The sequence below is a fragment of the Electrona antarctica genome, assembly GCF_951216825.1.
Source record: "Electrona antarctica genome assembly, chromosome: 3".
Taxonomy (NCBI): domain Eukaryota; kingdom Metazoa; phylum Chordata; class Actinopteri; order Myctophiformes; family Myctophidae; genus Electrona; species Electrona antarctica.
In genome coordinates this window covers 28,561,208-28,579,780 of record NC_136808.1, presented here as the reverse complement: position 1 = coordinate 28,579,780, position 18,573 = coordinate 28,561,208, and the positions used below count along the sequence as shown (strand labels likewise).

General features: G+C 42.0%; 1 protein-coding gene across 3 annotated transcripts in view; it reads right to left on the bottom strand.

The window, feature by feature from the left end:
* The window catches only part of uacab (uveal autoantigen with coiled-coil domains and ankyrin repeats b), a 51,170-nt gene that overhangs the window by 18,204 nt on the left and 14,393 nt on the right, over positions 1-18,573 (bottom strand). For 2 of the 3 annotated variants that reach the window (XR_013789465.1, XM_079496138.1), the window contains exon 2: positions 4,048-4,178. Coding sequence is in view for 2 of the 3 variants with exons in the window: in XM_079496138.1 (XP_079352264.1) it covers positions 4,048-4,178 (131 nt within the window). In the remaining variant the exon portion in view is untranslated. Of the gene's footprint in view, positions 1-4,047; positions 4,179-4,940; positions 5,692-18,573 lie in introns of those variants that run through there. The other variant, XM_079496139.1, reaches the window with a different exon arrangement.

Here is an 18,573-nt window from a genome sequence, read left to right as displayed (position 1 = left end):
GCCATAAGTCATGACTCAGTACTGTACCCAAGTGCACCTCAGAAGATGTGAGAGATGGAAATATAAGAGAGTGAAATATAAAGACAAGAGTAAGATTGTAAATGGATGCCTGGATCCTTGCTGTCAGAAGTTCACAATTCCGAAATCACAAAACAGTGGCTTTCTTTATACATTTATTTTCTTTAAAAAAAGAAATGAAAATCAGTTATTTTCAAAGAGCAATACAGTCATGCGATGAAATATAAATCTGTAATTTCTGTGAATTTCATCTTAGCCATAGTAGTTTGTCTTCTTCTAACATGTCTTCAGAAGCTTCTATGCTATGCCTGATTTATACTGAGTTGCCTGCTGGAGCTGCACACCGAAAATAGAAGATCTACAAGCTTACAACACGTTGCACTGTGACATGTTGTGAGCTTGTAGATTGGCTATTTTCAGTGTGTGACATAATGCGCAAACAAGTATAACCCAGACTCTACTGTGAAGCATGTTGGCTTGGGCAACGTCATGCTAATTCCCCTTAATCATCATTCCGTTAATTGCCGGCGGCTGTTTTTCACTTGCTCTGTTGACCCATATCCAAAGCTGCCGCCTCTCTCCCCTATGGTCTGCAAAACACTTGTCTGTAAACCAATCTTAGTGTGTCGACTGCCAAGCCACGGTGCCCTGTTTACTCTCTAACCCCTAAGTATCTGCCGGGGAGACAGGGAGGCTGACACCTCAACACTGGCGCCGGTATTTAAAACCATGTGATGGTATTAAAAAACACTGCTGATGGCCGGGAGATGCTGCTACTCAAAGGGCCTCGACCTCCAAGGGCAGACACGGGGTAGGAAGCACACTATATGACCGATAAGTGATATGACTCACATAACACAATTTCTAATGGGCAAAGGGAATTTCCAGCTGAGGGTGGGGGTTGTATATACTGGAGGAATGCTTCAAAACAATGTCCAATGATAAGTAGAAAGATTAATGAGGGCGGCCAATTTCCTGGTGACTTTACATGACAAATATGGACCAAATCCAAAGAAAATGAGTTGACTGACACCACAAAGAAACCAACTAGCTGCAAAGCTTTTGGTCTGGAAAGCAGAGTACAACCTGTACCCTATTTTAATATCCCAAGGGACTACACACTTTAACAACCTCTAAACATTCTATATAGTAGTGTATACATAGTCTATAGTACAGTAAACTAATACGTAGTGGACTGTGGCCGTCTCTGTACTTGGTCTGCTGCTCTGCTCTTTTTCACCTCTACAAAAAATGTCTTTGCAGAAAATAGCCAATCTACAAGCTCACTATGACATGTGTTCCTGGGTTCAAGTAGTTAATAGCAGGTGAGCTGTGGCCAGCATCATCACAGTGAATTGTGTAGTAATGAAGCAACATACACATGCATGGTGTTTAGTAAACTTACTTCTCCGTTTGCACCATTGCTAAGACTTCTAGGATTCAGATAATGTGACTATCCTCAATGTGACCAAAATTAAATATTTTGCTACTTGATGACTCCTTGATGACTAAGGTCTCGTAACAACTTCAGTTGATTTGCAAAGCGTGTGTACACGTGAAGTATGTCGTAAAATGTGTAGAATATGACGTGTGGTGTAAAAGCCTTCAAACTTCTACATCTTAAACATTACCTTCTTTCTTTCATTGTTGTGAGAGAGTAAAATAATGAATCCCTACAACTACAAATGTAGAATGCACAAATTGGCAGAATGTGTTCCGAAGCACAGATACGTTACGTTAAAATAGATTTACAAATGGCACTCCAGCACTGCCTCTCCTTCTCTCTCTCTCTCTCTCTCTCTCTTAGAGTGGGATGAGTCCACGTAGATATGTCATTTCATCTGACCACCTGCTCCTTCAGGGCGCTTTCAGGTTGACACTTCACAGGATATGGGCGCTATTATTAGACTGGATAGAGAGAGTAATGGATGGCAGTGGAGCCATGTACTGTAACATCATGGTCTGCATCATCTGCTGTCATGTGTGTACAATCAATAGTCTACTGTCGAAGCATTTCAATGGTTATATATATATGCTTCAGATGAGTGTCAAAATCAATTTGTCAAAATTGACCCCTCTGACCCTGTCAATATCCGCTTTGCAAACAGATTAATTAATCCTGAACTTGAATTAGAAAATGTAAAAACATGATTACATCACATCAAGCTCAACCACATATAGACTAAAGAGCCAGCTCACAGTTTTGTTATTCTAATAAAAGTATCAACAATTACCGCTAATCCTACAAAACAATGGTCGAGCAGGGTTATCTTTAGACAGTATTGTAGCTTTGTGATGGAGGGGCACATGTTGGTAAGCATCTCGGATGGCTTTCTCGTACTGCTAAACGTACCCGTGTCAGAGATCACAACTGCAAGGTGTGGTGGATGGGATTAACTCCCACAAACCATCTAGCTAACGATGTGCTCTGGAGAACCAAACTGCATACCTTAATAGAGTGATTCACACTTAACCCAAGGCATTCCAAGTTATATGCCAGGGATTACAGTTTGTGATTAGTTTTCCCACAGATGTAGATGAGTAGACTAAAAAAAGATTGGATCCTTTGTTCCGTGTGTGGCCCCAGATCTAAGGACTTGCTTAGTCAACAAAGTAGCTTTGTTTTCACTCTCCTTCCTCGATATGATGATGATGAGGAGAGTTTATGTGTTGATAAACAACATATATGGTTCTGGGTGGGCGGTCCCGAGTCAGGAGCTGTGAACGTGACAAGTGAATACTGAATGCCAAGGATGACCAAGACTGTATACAGTGGGTTCTACGGCATGCCTGGTGCCAAGATGCTGAATTTAGCCACGACAAATTCTAGCACCTTATTATAATGCAAGCCACATCTCTGGGGAATGTAGTATGTGTAATTGTTTATTTGTTTTCAACATGCATGTGCACAGACGTTGTCTATTCAATGGTCATTGCCGTGAAAGCATCTCACACACTGCTGGAAATACTGTTGACATGGAATTTGGTGCTTTATAGCCGGAGGCTGCAACAAAGCCAGAGTGAAAATACACCTGAAACGGAGATCACAGCTCAGTGACTTCTTCAAATATCTGGGATCAAGGTCAGGAGGACTGGATACCCGAAAATGCTGGTGTTGGAATCTGGTTAAATTTACCTCCTGGGAAGGAAATATGTCTGGCTTAGCAACATCTTTCATAGGGCTTGAGCCTCAAGGTAATTAAATAGTTTTAGACAAGACATTTCATCCAAGGATGTGCCCATTATTTTCAATCGTAGAATTGAAAAAAGACATGTGTCCATCAGAAATGTAAACAGAATTGGCCTTGGATTGTCCAACAGCCACTGCTTCTTCTGCTAGCAACCGTGTACAATAAATGCATCTAATAATATCCAACTGTTTTTTTCTTTTTTAAAGCTCACTAAATACTCCCAGAACAGAACAGTGGGCCAGACCGAATCCCTCACAGATCTGTATTTGCAGCTAGTCATTTCCTGTGTGGTCACAATATAAACAGCTTCGGGCCGAAGCAGTCTCAGGCCAAGGCGAGTGACCACAAATGTTCCTCATACCATCTGTGAACTCCTCCTCTGACCTTGAGAGACAGGCTAAAACAGGAATTCCTGGAAATAAATGTGGTACATAATGATATTGAATTCCAAGGGAATCCATGTGCAGGGCAGGTGGAGGAGGGAGAAAGTGCCCTCAGAGTATATGGGTCTCCAAAATGATGTTCATCATCAGACATTATTAGTGTGGGTTTGGCTGGCAGGAGGACTTCATAAAATGAGGCGAGAGGCTAATCCGTGTTGCAATGACCTCACTCTGGATGAACGCCTCATGTGTAGAGGTAGAATGAAGGAGGAGACCATTTCAGTGCTCGGAATTAGACCCACTAAGCACTTTTGGAGGTGCTGCTATTCAACACGACAGAATGGAGGGAGGAAGGGTGGGAGGCAGGGAGGGAGGGGCAGATAAATAGACAGAGAGAGAGATAGTGTGAGTGTGTGTGTGTGTGTGTGTGTGTGTGTGTGTGTGTGTGTACTCACGCAGAGCGTCCCTCTACGTCCAGCTTGGTTGAGATGACGCCCTTTTTGCTGAGCACAGCGGCCACCTTGTCCACTTCCCCGCGCTCCACCGCCTTCATCAGCCGGTCGTCATACTTGTTCCAATCAGTGTTCTGCAGAGGGGCGAAGAGGCAGTGTCAAAAACATGTGCATGCAGCGAGATGTTTCACAATGTCTGAGCAAAATCTTGCGAAAAAGAGAAAAAGGTTGCTGTGATACACAGTTTTACACAGACATCACTGCTGAGAGAAGGGGTGTTTTCAGGAGACTGATACTCATACCCTCCTTTCAGAACATTATCTCCTTTTACTGGATCAATAATGACCCCCCCCCCCCCCCCACCATATAATGTTCTCAATGACCTTGAGAACCTCAACCTACAGTGCATAATATACTAACAGATTCTCTCTCAAATGTATCTCTAACGCAGTCATGAAAGAAATAACAGCGTTACAACTAAGTTTCCTTGACTTCCGTCCCGAGTCAGTTCGCCTAATAGATATCCCTGAGAGCTTGTACAAAAAGCGTGGGAACACAGAGCTCTTAGTGCAAGAATGCACGTCTGTGTAGCACATTGACTCTTGAGTGGGGTCCACTTTGGCCCAAAATGAAAGGAGTGGAATGAAATCTGTGTGGGATAGTCTACCTCAGTGTTGTCAACATGCTTTCTGAGTCAACCACAACTCCATTGGCAGTGGAACCATCACAATTTAATTCCATAAAACTACAACAAGTACTGGCTTACAGTTAGACAGTGTTACATTTTTCAGTCTCCAAAGAAAAAAGAAAAAGAAAGCATCCAAATACAATAACTGTTTTTAGAGATGTTTCGTTAGTTTCAACAAAAATGTCCTATGTCAACAGAGGATACCTACAAAGTGCATGGAGGTGCATTTCAGCCAGCGACTCATCTTGGGTGAATGAAGCTGGTCCTTGCACAGCGTTACTGCAAAGGCTGCCAGGGCTCCGGTTGTCAAAAAACAAAAATTAATAAAGAAAAAAACCCCAAAAAGGTATATAAATATATGTGTGTACAAAAGGAGCCACACAATTCACTCAGCCAGTGAGTGCAAAAACAACTGCCAGGAGGGAGGACAAACTGGCGACAGTTTAGACTGCAGTGGGGGTCCTCTGCTGGAAGAGCTCACCCCAGGTCAATTCCTCACTGGAGGACAAGAGGTTGATTTGCCAGGATTTTCTGTGCATTCCCCAGTTGCTCGCGGGCTCTGCCTGTGAGTTCATTACCGCACAGCGGTGTGGTCTTTCAGTTAAACAGAGGGGAAGGAGGATTTAGAGGAGGTGGAGATGGGGAGGTGGAGAAGCAGTATAGGACCAGCCCTGCCAGCCCCGGGTCCAGCCCTGGACGGCGACTGCAGCTCCTCCTCTGGCGGAAGAAAATAATCAGCTCAGCCTGGCTCTCCACGCTCAAGTATTCCTTCCCTGTATCCTCCCCTATTAGTCAGCCTTCTATAAGCCTGCTCACTCTTCTGCTGTGCTTTCCTCGCTGCAATGTAGTTTTGATTCGTCTTCTACCCCTCCTCCTCTCGTCTTGAATCGCAGGTAAGTTATTTGTCCCTCCTCTCTCTACAAGCCGCCAGCTACGTACTCAGCAGAGCTAAACTGAAGAGCTCCTGTCTATCAGTAGTCTTTCAGGCGTCTTTGCCCCACCAAATGGCAAGGTCAGTCAAGCTCTCTGGGGTAAATATGTGAGCTCTCCCCGGTTTAAAATATCCCCCCCTCCCCGGTAAACATCAGCGGTGCAGACAGCCCTGCAGACTGGTTACCTCTTTATTTTTTGACCCTCCAACCTTTCTCCAGTGTCTGATAGGAAGACAGGGGCTAAGAATACATTCTGTGCATGCCTTAACCATGAGTAATTGCGTTGGTGTCTATCACCACCGCAAGCACGAAACAAGGCCTGCCAAAAGACCTCGCTTACGCTTGGCACCCCCACAACACACTACGGCGCGTTCACCTCCATCTGAAAATATTAACGTCGGTGGGGGGGATTATGGTTTGCACATTTGAAGTGGTCCTGGCACTGACCCCTGCTGGATGCTGCCGGGCCAGAGGCTGCCGTTAACCCGTCCGTCTAAACTGGGTGGTGTGGCAGCAGAGCTCCCTGATCCCAGCCGCACGGTAGCAGGATTAGGTGTCAGCCTTTTACAATCAGCTGTCTGAGACGTCAGCCCCCCATACACCGCCCGCAATTTATACTTTTCCGTACGATTGCATTGCTCGCCAAAAATAACACGATTCGCCATTACGCTCTCACCTACGTAATAAACGTAGCAAAAGCCTCATTCTATTTCCAGCGGAAGACATCACCACACAGTCACTTTTTTATTAGGTTATAATATCACAGGATAAGCGACAAGAGGCCGAGAGTTGGAGGGAAAGGAGGAGGTGTAAGGTGGACACGTTTAATTTACACACCCTGCGTCAGCTCCTTGTGGGCTCGGATTACTGTCCGCTGCCAGACTGGCGTTAACAGAGCAGTGGTGATATTCACAAACATGCAAAAAGGCCTCATCCACATGACATGTCATATGAAGAACTGGGTGTCACATTACTAAAACTGCTCACCCTTGCATGGAGACAAAGGCACCAAAATGGGACCTGGCCACAGGGCGCACACATTTACGTGACTGTACATCAGTCACGTAAATATCCCATAAGGGCGTGTTTGTTTGGATTCATTCTGCTCATGCACCAGTTTAGAATTGGACTTGCATGGGAGTCTTGCCAAAGAGTAAGTAACTAAGTATTTTCTAGTAGTAGTATCCATATCCAGTCAGAACAAAGTTGCTCACTTTGAAAGTGTTTTAAATATTTCATTTTTAAATAACTGAATTGCAACATTGTGAAATGGTCACCAACACAATTCTACAATTAACATTTTAAGAAAATGAGATGAGAATTATGCCTCACGTGATTTAGAAACCATAGTAGTCCATTCTGAGCACAGCTGAACAAAGGTCCAAGGCTTCCAAGGCTTCTAAGTCCTTGTTTTTACATGGCTCATCAGATTGATGTTTTTGATCAGCCATGTCAAGCTACATGGCTCATCAAATCATCATTATATAGGCTACTGCGTCTAAATGAGTCATTTAATTAGAGACTGACTCCTATTATCATCATGTAAACGTTGGCAATCACTTTCTACAGACTAGCTTCTTGTGACGCGTCTCAGCCTCTAGCCAGGCGAACAGGACACGGCAGCTTGCCATCCGAGAGCTGCGGGCAAGAGATAGGAGGCAATAACATAAAGATGTTATTGCCTCCTAAATGATGAAACCACATCTACAGTATTTGGTTTGCTGATCTGGCCAATAGATGACGGTGATCGTATAGCTGACATCTGTAATGTCACTTGGATGATGTCATGAGACCTTGGCCGTTGCTATTTTTATGTTAATATAACTACTTAAAAAGCACTTAGCAAACATGTCTACAAAGTGCTTTACATTAAATAAAATATAAAGTCGGCAAGAGAATAAAAAACATTTCTTCTAAAGTGCAGTGCAAAAATAAAACATTAAGAGAGAATCAAACTATCATTTAAAACGTTTAAGTATGTTTCAGTGATTAAAATCACACATGTGTGAAGTGAGTGGTGCAACTGTACCATGTGGGGGTCCCAGCAACATCGGAACCCCCAGGAACGCGCCCAGAGGGCCAAAACAGTCGAGAAATGACAGAATTACCGTGTGGGGGTCCCTGGGGGGTCCCCGCAACTTCCAGGAATGCGCCCAGGGGGGCGGCCTGGTTCCGGCGAGCCCTCCCGCATCCGAATCGGTCGAGAAGTGCAGCTTTCCGTGCTCGGCACATACGTACACACATAGCTGTGTAATGGAGCGGAGGCACCGCTCAAAAAGACGACACTGATTTAGCAAGCCTGAGCTCCCTGGGTAGGTCATTCCAGAGACAAGGAGCCCTAACAGCAAAGGCACGGTCAGCCTTTGTCTTCAGCTTTGACACATGAACAACCAGCTGGTTCATGGTCGACTCCAGGACCTCAGTGTACGCTCAGACTTGTAAGGCGTGTCTGTGGTTAGATAGTTGGAACTCTAAAGGACAGAACCTGATGAAATATGAATAGTAATGTTGTCTCAAGACAAACCTTGACAAAAGGGGGTTTCATGTGTGTGTGTGTTTAACTGCGTATGTATGTGTGCGTGCGTGCGTGTGATATGAGAGCACCTTGTGTTACAGCATGTACTAATTCTGCAAGAGGTGACGTGAGGCTGCTCCCAGGTGAACCCTGGAGTGGTTCATTTAAGAACACAATGGGTTCAACAGCAACCACAAGAGAAATCACACCCGTGTGAACAGTGGTGCAACTCCTTGTGGGGGTCCCCGTGGGGTCCCCGGAACTTCCAGACCCACAGGAATGCACCCAGGGTGGTGGCCCGGTTCCGGTGAGCCGCACCACTCCGAAACGGTTGAGAAATGACAGTTACCATGTGGGGGTCCCCAGGGGGTCCCTCTGTACTGTACTGTCACTGTACTGTACTGTACTGTACTGTACTGTACTGTACTGTACTGTACTGTACTGTACTGTACTGTACGTCTGTCTGTCTCACCCGAAATCATCATATATGCAGTTAATGTGTGTGTGTGTGTGTGTGTGTGTGTGTGTGTGTGTGTGTGTGTGTGTGTTAGGCTGCGCAAGAGTGACACTTGGTGGTGAAAACCAACCAAAAGCTATTTTCGTGCTCGGACAGACCCAGGGACACACATAGCTCCGCAATGGAGTGGTTGCACCACTTAAAAACAGACCAAAACAACAACAGACAGAAAATGAAAGTACCAGTAACTGATTTCTGATTAATTATCCTTATAATACCAAAGAAATGATATAACCTCCATGAGTGACTGTCAATGTTGACATGGACTACTAAAGAAATTATAATATAGACTCAGAGTCTTATTTTGTAGCCTCTATAATTTATTTGGGTGTCCATTGACAGCCATGCACTTATGAAGGACATTAGTGACTGTAAATGCAAATGTTGACTTTAAATGTTGACATGGACTACATATTTATAATGCAATGTTTTCTCACACCTACATATGGAAATGTTCAGAAATGTTTGTCATGTATATTCTAAAAGAATATTTTGTAAACAGCCCACATAATAAATAAATAAAAAACATTTCACCAATTGAGGTCTTTGACTGGAAACAGACCTGTAAGTAATTCTAGCCTATGAAAAGGCCTAAGCAGTGATGCCAAAGAATATTTGTATCACAGACTTATCTGCAAAGGCTCTGGAGTGATGCCAATAGTGCCACATGTCTGTCTGAATGATTTATTGGAGCAATCCCATCAGAAAACAGTAAAACACCAACCACCACCATTATGGTACATATATCAAATAGCAGCAATAGAGCCATGGAGAGTTCTAGAAGACTCTGCCTACTGCTTTGCAAGTAACAGTTTATCTTCTGGGCCATTAAGTAAAAACAATTGAACCCCAAGCAAGCAGGGGTGGGGGGGGGGGGGGGATATCCTGTCAATGATTGTCCAGCAAAAGAACATTTCATTTTGGCCACATTGACGAAAGAGCTCAAACTCCCTTAAGGTCACTTGTATCAAAAAGTATATATATCAAAAGTATTCCATAAATGACATTAGGGGGAGTAGAAGAGGAACCCTCAAGAAGAAATGTAAAGCAAGAACTGGAGATGTGAGAACTTAGGTCGATGTAAGGGCAAGTCTACCAAGTTAGCAGTAATCTCTGACAGGAGCACAAAGTGTCTGTTGCTATGGGACAGACGGACTGGACTGATGCTCTCATTCGCAGTACCCCTCCCTCCCCTTAGTTTTAGAGCATGCCAAGTTGATGGTTTAGGCCAAGTGTTCAGGGCAAGGAAGAGACATGCTGGTGTTGGTATGCAGGCTAGACAGTAGACCACACATGGGCAACATACGGCCCAAGGGCCTGTGGACCATCTCAGTCCCGCATGGCTGCGACGTCTTCAAAAGATAAACAAAACATTCGGCCAAATAAATTAAATAAATCGAATTGATAATAGGCAGCATATATGTTCCAATCTATGGTAATTGATTGTCACCATTTTGAGTATAAAAATATATAAATAAAATATATATAAAATTTATATAAAATTTATATATATAAAATATATATAAATAAAAACTTCAATCAATCCACAAACAAAAATACAGCTGTTAAAAAGTAATCATTTTGTAACAAAACAATATTGTTGGGCTGGCAGATTTATCATCAGCACTTTGGGTTTCAAGTTTCAATTCCATTGTCTAATATCCCTTTGCTCACTTTATTTAAGATAGTATGGCTCTCTGGAAAACAATCACTGCTGCCCACCGGCCACCCCTAGCAGACACTAGCAAAATATTGTTGCTGTCGGGGAAGACGCCTCATATCTCCATATTTGAAGTATTGAGTATAGTGTCACACAAAAGTATTGAAAATCGCAGATCTACAAGCTCACACAACTATTTAAATGTTCTTAAAATAATAAGAAGGGAACGGTTTTGGACATTCATGGTTTACACCCAACAGCAATGATGTCTGGATGGCTGCTACACTACAGGAAGGAACATTCCCAACCAATGGGGGCCCCCTCATATGTGCAGCTATGCCCCCTGGTGGAGAGAGACTGAAAAGTACCAAGCCATCCAACCTAGTTGTATCCTGGGAGATGGGGTCAAAGCAGGAAGAATGGGTCTCTACACAGTAACATTCCGAAGATAGGGCTGGGTAATATACTATACAGTAAAATATTATATTCATATATTGATATAACATTCCGAAGATAGGGCTGGGTAATATACTATACAGTAAAATATTATATTCATATATTGATATAACATTCCGAAGATAGGGCTGGGTAATATACTAACTATACAGTAAAATATTATATTCATATATTGATAAGAGACTAAGTCCAAGTGTTTTCCCGTTTGTAAAGGTTACATTACAGTAATGTGATGTAACTTTATGAACTTATCTAACTGCTCCAACTATTATGACCCGCTTAGTCATTATATAATTACTACTGATGAATATTTACCAAAAATGTCATTGTGTATAGATTTTGTTTAAGTACCAGTAGTCATCCCCACAATATTGTCACAATATCAATAGAGGTATTTGTTTATAGATATCGTGATATTTACTCTTTAATCCTTAATCTCCTTATGGCTCTTCCCTGCTGTAAGGGTTTGCAATAACAGACCGCTGGAAAATCTATGGGGAAAATGCACTAGCACTTTTTTTTGTCACACTGGGGTGACTCAGATGTATGTGTCTAGTCAAATACCCCAACAGATGTCTGATTATCATTGATCTGATTTGATACATGAGAAGAGTCTGGGCTCAGCCTTTGGAGTAGAGTCTTACCAATGAGGCCCTTGAAGACAAATGGACATTGGGTTGTTCCCTGATGATCATTCCCAAGATATCCTCACTCTTGGAGCCTAAAGATCCGAAATGGAGACTTGTCTAGCCAGCTGCTGACTGAGCCCCACTCTTTTAGGTGACCTATGACCCAGAGGGCAAAACTTTTCCTTGCTATTTTCTTCTACTTCCGACAGTCACCATTAGGGCAGGGGATCAGCTTTCTAAATTGGCCCCATGCAGCTGACCTTTGGCCCTTCTAAGTTCCAACTACCCTATGGCAAATAAGTGGCATTATTGAGTGGCATTTTCTAGTCTTTTCTGGTGAAGGGTGCTTTCCTAAAACAAGACAGGATTTTACAACAAGTGAGTCCATCTCTGGTGATTCATGTGGCCAATATATACTGTATATATATATATATATATATATATATATATATATATATATATATATATATATATATATACACACATACACACACACACACACACACACACACACACACACATATACATACATACACAGTATATACCATCCGCAAATGTAATACCTACAGCAAATTTGGGCAAGCCCCCACTGACATCCATTATAAAATTACACATTTCAAAAAAGTATAAAACATATGTGAAAACATACTGGCAGCATGCATACAAAGTTTGGCACTAATAGTCCAGAGCTTTGCGAGATTACCCACAGACAGACTGACAGAACCTATACACACAGACCCTAGACGGCTAGACTCTTGCATGGCATAAAAATGTCTCAAAAGGGGATAAAATGGATAAGATGTATAAGAGGGAAACTATTGTTAAATGCAATGACAATCCGTCTTGTATAGCCAGTGTAGGGACAGTGTAGAATAGGACAGTGTAGAATAAACGATAAGGCCATTGCTAAACAATGGCGGACTTTAGTTCTTGTCTGTCAAAAAGGAGAATGCTTATAATCGGTTTTATCTGGAAACTGGTTATTGTTGTGCTATAATGACAGCTTTATCACAGTCAGTCAACATTAATTCTCCTCTAAATGGTAAATAAATGGTGCATTTATATAGCGCCTTTATCCAAGGCACTTTACATAGTGCATTACATTCACCCATTTACACACACATTCATACACCGATTGCGGCGGAAGCCATGCAAGGTACCAACCAGCACATAGGGAGCAATTTGGGGTTCAATGTCTTGCCCAAGGACACTTCGACATGTAGACAGGAGGAGCCGGGATTCGAACTGCCGACCCATGGATCATTGGACGACCTGCTCTACCTCCTGAGCCAAAGTCGCCCCTCCTCTCTCCCGATGTGTCCTTATGGTACACATAGTCTCATTTTACTTCAGTTCAATGTTGGCCACACAACAACTTTTCCGAACACAAATATGAAGAGGATTATGGTACATGCAGTCACATTTAGATCAAATTAAAAACTAAGAAAATGTCACTGTACCCAGAAATCTGTGTGAGTGAGCAATCATTCCTTTTAATCCAGCACTCCCTAAAACAGACTTGCATCCAGGTCAAAGACTGCAGTGCCCACTGCCCAGACAGAGAAAAAAACAATTCTTGAGCTAAAGGTTCTGGGATATTTGTGAAGGCATAGTGATGACCTAAGTCCACTCTCTGACCCATTAACGAGGTTAGAAAAATACCCTTCGCCCGCAATGACAGCAGCCTCACTCACACATTTTAATAGCTTTGATTGAAATAACACCGTTCCTTGACTGGAGTATTAAAAACAAGCCAAGGTTATTGGCTTTGGCTGTAGATGGCCACCGGTATGACTGGTATTATTTCAGCTGGCTGATAATAAAGTGATAGAGGGTCATAGAAACGAGGGCAGAGAGAGAGAACAGTGGCCCCCCACAGGCTGTTTTCCAACCAGCCAGTGGGGGGCCTGAGAAAGTCACCATGCAGGAAAGCTAAAGTAACATCTAGATACCGCCTTTCTAAATATATGGATTTAAAAATGCAAATATTTGTGGGTTTCATTTCATTCCATTGACTCATGAAAATATACCAACAGTATGCAGGATGACCCTGGACATAGTGGTGTCCCATATCAGTTAGAAAAGAGAAAACCTAGAAGAAAAAGACCAGGCAGATATTTAGAGTAGTGGATTTTTCAGTGCCTCTGCTTGATCCTTATGATAACGCCATGTTACCTACCTTTGAGGGCAAGAGTGCACAAACAGCATTAAGAAGCTTAAACAGACGACACAGACTGATATTTAAATCCCAAACCACATAATGAAGTTATTATAGAAAACAAAGTAACGCCCAGGCCTCCCATTTTCCATGCCCATATTTAGTGAAACAAGAAACTGTCAGGGCATGCTGGCACTGGGACACTAAATGCAGGGGATGATGCATGTTTTGGCCAATGTCAGCAAAGACATCATGTAAGAACACATACTGCAAAAGGGCAAGGAATGTGAGCAGAGGTGTGGCTTGAGACAATTGAAACCCTGTGTACTTACTGTCCACACTACCTTTGATGTTAAATATGATGATTTATGATTATGAGTGTGTGAGTGAGAGAGCAAGACTTAGTAGTTAGTAAGAATGAGGCGTGAATGAAAATAAAATGAAAAAACCATTGGGTGGATGAAGCCATAAACTTAACGAAATACAAAATGTTTAAAAACTCTAATATCATGTAAACCATTTCCTGTTCCTCCTTGACTATGATCATTGCTTATATATATATATATTGTGTATTGATATGCATTCAAGAATGTATGTAACCACTCAACCACCCAATACAAAAATAATTATATATATAAAAAAAATGATTTATGACGGCGCAATATCTCAGTCAATGATTACACCAAGGTTATGCAATAGCCGTTAGCTACATTGTAATCTATGATAAACATCCAGTGGCGATAAGACATTCATATATGTAGCTACAGTAGATATATAAACCTAGATAGGTTTTGTCAGACAGTGTACCATAATAATTCCCTGCAGTCAACATGCGCACGTATAGGCTATACGCTCGCACGTGGTCAATAGATGAAATTAAATAAACGGTATACCATTTTATTTTTCTTTCAAACATTCCGTCACGGCATACTACGTATATAGCATATAAACTAAGGTAGAACACACTATTCTCACAATTAGACTGCACTTGTTAAATTTACATTTACAATTTGTAATTGCAAAAGATTGCTGCCATTTGTTTCAAAAAGCTTTGTATATAATGACGCAATAGAGCACCAAAGTCTGACGTAAATATTGCTAGAGGGCGCTAAGTCCACAGGTTCGTGTATGTTTTTATTTGTATTATATCCCCATAGGGGATCTTAGATCGCCTCATATAAGAACTGCGTTTGAAAAATAAACAAATCAACCTGGCGGTTTCACTCATACGGATATGAAGAATCAACTGACTGCGAGAAAACGCTAATGTTATACTGCTGGTCTGCTGCCCTGAAGGGCGAGGTCGCGTGCACTGGCCAGTGGCCATATATGGAGCGTGTCTTGAGTGTACAGGGTTTGATGAGGTCAGAATGTCAGAAGAGGTCAGCTATATATATGGAGATGATGGAGATCTAATGGTGGCAGCGGTGGCAGTGTCTTGAGTGTACAGGGTTTGATGGGGGCACAGGTAGAGCTTAATTGGGCTTAATTGCGACAGCAGGTCGCATTTACTATGATATGATCCCTGATTTTCTATCATCCCTGATGATGTCATAGTGATGTCACGGGACACAATATATGATGTGACAAATTGAGTGAAAAAATGGAGTTTGACATGACGTGACAAAAACGCAAGGTTTCATAGTTAACTGCGACCTTCGGTCGCAATTAGTTTTTGATACTTTGCCAATGTAAATGTATGTTTTCTCATGCCAATAAAGCTCCTTTGAATTGAATTGAAATAAATAAGCTACTTCAGTAATAAGGAAGCCAACAGATTCCAGGAATCGACGCTACAACATTCCAATGAAGCCAGATTAAATACAAGTAGTAACTTGTCCTCTAAACTAGACAAACTAAACACTCTGGACTAAGGCAGCGCAATATACGTTGGTCATATCAGCCTGCAGGTTACATGGAAAATGTAAGATGTTTTCTTAGCTTACATTTACACCTGTATGAGCCAAAGTAGCATCCATGAGTTGTTGCAAATGGTACAGTTTAATGTTTCTTTCACAAATGTAGATTTAATCTTAATGAAAGCTCAGTCAATAAATGACTCCACGACACGTCTCTATTTTTCTCCTCCCATCAGAGGGCAACATGAACATATAGCACTCTCTCATCAAATTTGATGCAGTTAAACACTATATAGGTCATTCAGACACCCCCACTCATTCGGTTATGGTGATATCGCGATAACGACAGAATTGTTGCATTCCTACAAATAATCACCACATACCATTCCCTCCCTGCTAGTCTTCCATAGAGCTCTCACAGGCTCACAGCTCTGCATGGGAGGATGACCTGCTGTATCGCTGCCCAGCATGGGGCCCTGATGGCCACCTCATTGTTGTCTCCACTTGTGCGTTCTGGTCGTGAACGGCTGAACAGTGTTAATTTTTTCAGCAGATTTTGGTTTAGTCTAGTCTTTTTTAAATAACACACCATTTAGTCTTAGTCTTCAGAAATGGTTTTAGTCATAATGCAATGTTAATTTTGCCAGAAAAGATTTATAGTCTTATGTCTTTTGAATAACACACCATTTAGTCTTAGTCCAAAGTATTAGTCTTCTGAAATTGTTTAGTCTTAGTCTAGTCTTAGACGACTAAATATCAAAAACCTTAGTCTTGTAGTCCGAGTCAAAATTAACACTGCAGCTGAACACATAAGCGGAATTAGTAGAAGTTCTTCTGTAGTTAGGCTACAGACAATTGTTTTTTTTTGTATCCCCTTTCCCCTACTCTTCCGTTTTCTTTTTCTCCATCTCTTTTCCTATCTCCCACTCCGCTCTCTTCCCCCACAACCCCGCTATTCCAATCCGTCACTCTCACCCCCCCTCCACCACCACCTTTCACTCTGTAGTGTAAAGCATAAAAACATTTCTATGAAACCATCAACTAAAATAAATCACACACACACACACACACACACACACACACACACACACACACACACACACACACACACACACACACACACACACACACACACACACACACACACACACACACACACACACACACACACACACACACACACACACACACACACACACACACACACACACACACACAGTAATGTAAAGGTTTAGTTATTGATGTTGTTGTAACTTATTACATTATTTTATTACACATGACACTGACAACATGTAACAGATAGCCTCCTATAGTGTAATCTGGGATGGTGAAAGCGGCCACTATGTGTATTGTGTATATACTACATTCATGTCCAAGATTGTTTTGTGCCGTTGGATTTATTATCAAATTTACCGGTATGTATTTTGAATGAGGAACCCATCTCTAAATCAAATTCTGAAATAAATAAATAAAAACTGGCGAACCAATGCTAAGGGATGATAACATGCTGTCCTGTGGAGCCAGACTTTAATCCTAAAAACACAGTCCGTCACGCTAGCGCCAGCTACCACTGCCAGCACTGCCTCTGAGCTAAAACAAACCTCTATGTCATAGTTGATACAAGTAATGCTGCTATAGTAGAAATGCATTTAGGCACATCTAGAAGTACACGAAGAGGCAGACATGAGGGGGAAAAGAGGAAATGAATCGTATCTGATAATCTCTAACTGCTGTTCAATGCTACAGTGTTTATTTCTATGTTGTTGATTTCTATGTACTGTTCTGTTTGTATCCATTTCTATGTACTGTATTTGTTGGAGGCGGAGCAACAAATACAACAGTTTCTCATTTTATTGATGCTTTATTTTTGAATGTGATGTTCTTGTTTTATTGTACAGCACCTGGCTTGTAACAAATGTTTTGAAAGGGACTTTATGAATAAAATACCTTACCTTACTTACAAAAGTACTTAAAGTACCATATTGTACACTTAGATAAACTGCCTGGATCCTTTAAATAACTGCTGTTGTTCATATGCCACGCTTTTAATTCAATCCAAATTCAAGGTCTCATAAACTAAAGGTGGCCTTACACTAGCCGATAATCGGGCATTTTTGACGCTCGGGGGGTGCCCGACCGCTCAAAGCGCGATCGGGATCGGCCCGATCAACATCAAGAATGTTTGATATTTGCTCTGCCCCGCTCCGATTATCCTGTAGTGTGTGGTGCTATCAGATTTCAGATTGAAAAAAATCGGCTAGTGTAAGGCCACCTTTAGATAGATATACTATTTACTGCTTCAATGCAGTTACACATTATTATTAATTACATAGCTGGTTGAGGAGCCTCTATCAAGCACACCTCCAAAACCACTTTTACTTCTGTCCATAGTAGATGCCAAAAATGAAAACGTACAACAAACTCTATAAATAAAATATCAGATGAGCCGTCCGTTTAGACAGCAACAGCGTTATGGGGAGGGGGGGTGAATGTAAACAAACAGCCATGTGATACGAAGTATTACGGAAGTGGTTCTACGCATGCATGCCTGGTCTATCAGGCAGTGCACCGCCACCTAGCATGCACACTACAGCATATTCTGATGAGTGTTGAGTCTCCGTCTAAACACAGAATAAAATCAGACCCTTCTGAACTGAGTGGTGCTGTACTGTACTTGTACTTTACACGTGTGTGTGTGTGTGTGTGTGTGTGTGTGTGTGTGTGTGTGTGTGTGTGTGTGTGTGTGGCTGCGCAATGACACTTGGTTGTGAAAAAACTGTATTTCCGTGCTTAAGACATACAGAGGGACACACATAGCTGCGTATAGGAGTGGTTATCACCACTCAAAAAGTTGCCATTTTGTCTACAGAGACAGACCGTTGCCGTGTAAAGGTGGCCTCTATAGAGCGTCGCAGTCCCGCCTCCTACCCTGGACCAGGAAATGAAACCCAATGCATTATTCTCATAGACATTTCTTAAAGTATTTATTTAAAGACGGTTACGCCGCGGACAAAGCCAACTCGAGTCGTGACAACTCATGACAACACAAACAATATTTTGGACCAAATAAATAATTAGAAAGAAGAAAAAAACGGCAGGTTACAACACTTTTTTT